This window comes from Gobio gobio, assembly GCF_949357685.1.
Source record: "Gobio gobio genome assembly, chromosome: 25".
Classification (NCBI taxonomy): Eukaryota; Metazoa; Chordata; class Actinopteri; order Cypriniformes; family Gobionidae; genus Gobio; species Gobio gobio.
The window spans coordinates 2,814,260-2,819,254 of record NC_137121.1 but is presented as its reverse complement, the minus strand read 5'-3'; the positions used below and the strand labels follow the sequence as shown (position 1 = coordinate 2,819,254).

The 4,995-nt window shown below is 37.8% G+C and overlaps 1 protein-coding gene across 1 annotated transcript in view; it reads left to right on the top strand.

Annotated features, from left to right (window-relative positions):
- Positions 1-328: 328 nt before the first annotated feature.
- The window catches only part of nell2a (neural EGFL like 2a), a 153,112-nt gene continuing 148,445 nt past the window's right edge, over positions 329-4,995 (top strand). Inside the window, exons 1-2 of the mRNA XM_079809133.1 lie at positions 329-671; positions 1,088-1,216. Coding sequence (XP_079665259.1) covers positions 626-671; positions 1,088-1,216 — 175 coding nt within the window. The 5' untranslated portion in view covers positions 329-625. The remainder of the gene's footprint in view (positions 672-1,087; positions 1,217-4,995) is intronic.

The following is a 4,995-nucleotide window of genomic DNA, read 5'->3' as shown; positions in this document are numbered from 1 at the left end:
AACATAAATCAACATATGTTAAGTATACAGCAAATAAATCCTGAGAAATATTCACTGCAGTAGAAAGTGTGATAACCTCCCTGTATATTAAAATGTTCGAGTCAATGTTTAATTGATTTGCAATTATTATCAAATCTATAAATGCAGTATAGTTGATGTAAAGTACATTAGATCTGTGTTTAATGCAAGTAGCGATATAATAAAAGCCTAGAACAGATGTTTCCTGAGAAACCCGCGAATAAAGAGAGTTACACATGTTCAGTGCGCGCGCTTCCGTCGAGTGCCACCAGAGGGGTTACGAGCTCTCTCTCTCTCTCTCTCTCTCTCTCTCTCTCTCTCTCTCTCTCTCTCTCTCTCTCTCTCTCTCTCTCTCTCTCTCTCTCTCTCTGGTGCTGGTAGATGCTCTCGCGCTCGGTCTGCAGTCAGTCTGACGCGCGGCGCTGCGCAAGAACCCCGGCAGAACCACCTGTGCGGCTCCGCTCCTCCTCACGGAATACTCGCGCGTTCCGTCCCGCGGATGCTCCTCTCATCCCGTGGGAATGTCTGAATGAGGACGAACGATCCCGCGTACACGTGATTGCATTTTCCTGGAGTATCGCAACATGGACTAATTGCATTATTCACCATGGGATTATTGCAGTTGTTTGTTGGATTATTTTACGCGGCAGCAGGTACGCAGAGAGATCAGCGTCACATATTACAGTCTGATCCGATGATTATGAGTGCAGATGGCAATTATCAATAACGGGTCATGCGTTCATAGATATAGAGCTGTGCTTGTTATGGTTATTAGAAATATATGCACATGCGAGAACATGCTTATCAGTCTGTCTACTTCTAAATGTCGCGTTTAACTCATCGTGCTGTTTCTTTGTGGTTCATTACGAATTGTGAAAATGGTTCCTGCACTATTAATTGGTTTATTTTTCAGTGTAGGCTTCCCATTTGATTTCCAGGCCCCGAGAAGTCAATGAAAGTCATGAAAAAAGTCATTGCTCTTCAATCCATACAGTGATTTGTGCAGAAGTGCTGGACGTGCATTGCTCTGGAGGCTGTTCTAACGCTGTGTGTTGTGCTTGTGTTGAAGTGTCTGCGTTCGGAGTGGATCCAGCGGTTCGGATCAGCGTGTTTCAGGAGTTCAGTCCTGGAGAAGGGTTTTCCGGCGTGACACAGGTGCAGGGGTTCCACGATGACACCAGAGCCTTCCTGTTCCAAGGTAACCCACAGGGAACTGTCTTACTGACAAATACACAATGTGAGGTTTTCCCAAAATGTGTGGGAGAACACGTTCCGTGTTGGGATCTGTGCTTCTGGCTCTATGACAGTTCTCAGAGCGTTCTGGCAAGGTTCTGTCATCTGTTCACGGTATTAAATGTTAACTACTTTTGTGTTTAGAGAACATTCAAAAGTTACGTTTCCATAATACATGCAAAATTATAAAATATTAAAAAACATTTGATATATCGGCCACCATATGGGTATTGGTGATGTTATCGTTATCGGACGATATGTGTTCATTTTTAATGTTATCGGCCGATATGTGTTCATTTGTAATGTTATCGGTATCGGCCTATATATAATAAAAATATTTTTTTTCGTTTTTAATGTTATCGGTATCTGCCTATAAATAATCATTTTTAATATTTTCGTTTTTAATGTTATCGTATCGGCCAATATGTTCGTTTTTAATGTTATCGGTATAGGCCTATATATAATAATTTTTTATATTTTCGTTTTTAATGTTATCGGTATCGGCCAATATAAGTACATTTTTAATGTTATCGGTATCGGCCTATATATAATAAATTTTAATATTTTTGTTTTTAATGTTATCGGCCGATATGTGTAAATTTTTAATGTTATCGTGTCGACCTATATATAATAATTTTTAAAATGTTCGTTTTTAGTGTTATCGGTATCGGCCTATATATAATAATTTTTAATATTTTCATTTTTAATGTTATCGGTAGCGGCCGATATATGTTCGTTTTTAATGTTATCGTATCGGCCTATATATAATAATTTTTAATATTTTCATTTTTAATGTTATCGGTATCTGCCTATATATAATAATTTTTAATATTTTAATTTTTAATGTTATCTGTATCGGCCTATATATAATAATTTTTAATATTTTCATTTTTAATGTTATCGGTATCTGCCTATATATAATAATTTTTAATATTTTAATTTTTAATGTTATCTGTATCGGCCTATATATAATAATTTTTAATACTTTAATTTTTAATGTTATCTGTATCGGCCTATATATAATAATTTTTAATACTTTAATTTTTAATGTTATCGTATCGGCCAATATATAATCATTTTTTATATTTTCGTTTTTAATGTTATCGTATCGACATATATATAATAATTTTTTATATTTTCATTTTTAATGTTATCGATATCGGCCGATTTATGTTCATTTTTAATGGTATCGGTATCGGCCTATATATAATAATTTTTAATATTTTCTTTTTTAATGTTATCGGTATCGGCCGATATTGTTTTTAATGTTATCGGGATCGGCCGATATATGTTCGTTTTTAATGTTATCTTATCAGCCGATATTGGTTTTAATGTTATCGGAATCGGCCGATATATGTTCGTTTTTAATGATATCGGTATCGGCCTGATAAGAAAATTCGTCCGATATTTTAAAGCGATAAATAATGTATTATTTCCTTCAGCTGAGACACTTCAGATGTGCACTGTTCACCATGATGGGTTTGAAGTGCTTGAAATATGATTAATATCACTTCAAAAAAAGGAGAAAATACAGTTCAGAGCAACATGTGCAGTTCAAATCTGTCATATAGAATACATGAAATTATAATAAGAGCATCATAACTGTGTGTTGGGACGTGGATTTAATGATGAGACTTTTGTTTTTGTAATCAGGCTCTCAGAAATGATATACAAATTTGGATTTAGATTTATCGGCCAATATATCGGTGATCAGCATCGGTGATATATAAAGAATTATCGGCCAAAATGTTCATATCAGTGCATCCCTATAGTTTTCATAAATGAATGGGAATGTTAGCAAAATGTTCTTAGAACGTATTTTTGTTACTTTAGCTGGGATTCTCCATTAGTTTAGTGTCAGGAATGATAAAGTGTGTTCGGTTGACTGAAATGCATTTTCAATTGCAAATGCAAAAACGCATAAATGTCCATTATAATATTAGATATATTGGTAAGATTTTACCATAAGAGATGCACCAGCTGTACATTTGTTATAGTATTTCTTCATCTTTGTTTTCGTGGTTAGTTCGTGCTGAATGAATCCTTGAATCCTGATATATGTAAGCGTTTCTCTGCAAACCCTCAGCACAAGAGCTCTGAACAGCTGTGTAACCGCGTCTAACGGCGGCTGTTTGTTCTGCGCCTGGTCTCTGTGGGATGAATGGACCCTCATGGGGCCCCTGACAATTGAGAGCCCCTCTGGAAACAAAGGGCCGTGGCTCTTTATGGAAACAGACGCCGGAGAATAATGGGGCGCATAATGAGATTAGTCCTCAGACGATACACAGATCTGTGCGTACAGTTTATCTCCAGTGAGTTGTGCTGTTGACAAATAATGACCTGTTTTGGGAAGCGAGTTATGATGCAACAAGTCGCAAGGTTGGGATGCTGTGAGTTTTGCTGTGTGATTTGTGCTGGCACTGCAGATGCGGCTCTGAAGAGAAGCCAGGACTCGGCTGTTGAGCAACATTCAGCTCTTTTACATGGTTACAATTGTGCAATACGAGGTTCTACCCGCTCATAATGACCTTGCAGCTTGACAACTTGTTTAAATATATAACTTTTTCTGTGTTATTGTGCAATTTCAGCACCAAACGGAATTGCAAAAATCAGACAAGTTTAAATCTTTCTTTAAAGTCAAGAGAAAGTCTTAGTGTGCATTAGGGCTGTGCGATATGGACAAAAAAACCTATCATGATTTCTTTGTTCAATATTGCGATTTCGATTATAATCGCGATTCTGCTTGCGACATCACTGAGCGCTAAACACACTCATGTTTGATTCCTCCTGGAGGCCAGAGGGCACCCTCGAGCAGAAACGCCACATACGCCATAAGTCATATAATGACGTTTGCAGGAAACCGCTAATGTGAAGCTAGCGCTGTAGCTGAATAAAAAGAAGATAGAAACGCTTTGATTAAACATGAAGACAATAAACACACGACTGCGACAATATATGGTGTATTTGAGTTCAAGCCTTCTCGGGTATTTTCATAATAATAATAATATAAAATAATTAATCATCTGCCTTATTCTGTGATAAGAAGCCACACCAGCTCACAAACACTCGCCTGACGATATGAAGTGAGTTAAACGTTATTAAACGTCGTCTTTTGTTGGACAAGTTTATGAACGCTTCGCATTGCTAGTTTGTGAAGATGTTGTTGTTTATAAGCGACTCAAACTCAGACGGAGCAGTGTTTACTCCTAGGGTCCGTTCTTCATACCTCGCTTAATACATCTGAGATGATGAATACATCGGCCCGAGACACTTTACTAAAGCAGTTTTGAAATTCCACTTACCCCAGTTTTAATATATCCGCCAAATGTACTTATCGTGCCGATACCGATATGGTGACCGAGACATAGTGCATCCTCAATTGTTATGCACTCAGATTTGTAAAATGCATTGCAGAAGTTTTCCCTAAAAGAGGACCTGTGATGCTTTTCCGCCGGGAACACGTCACATTATTCCTCATTTAAATAATTCATAAGCAGAATAAAGGGGGCGGGGCCTGGTTGAGTTATGGTGCGTTCACACCGGACGCAAATGACGTGAATAAATCGAGCTATTCGTGTGTAGTTGGACGCTTGAACATTTTGAGTTTACTCGCTTCATTTGCTCGTGACATTTGCTTCGCAACAGACGCAAATTCTCGTCATGGGCGGGGCTTCTGCCAGCAGCTCGTCTCGTTGAGAAATGGCTGACATGGGCTGTGTTCACACGTCTTTTTTGTAGAGATAC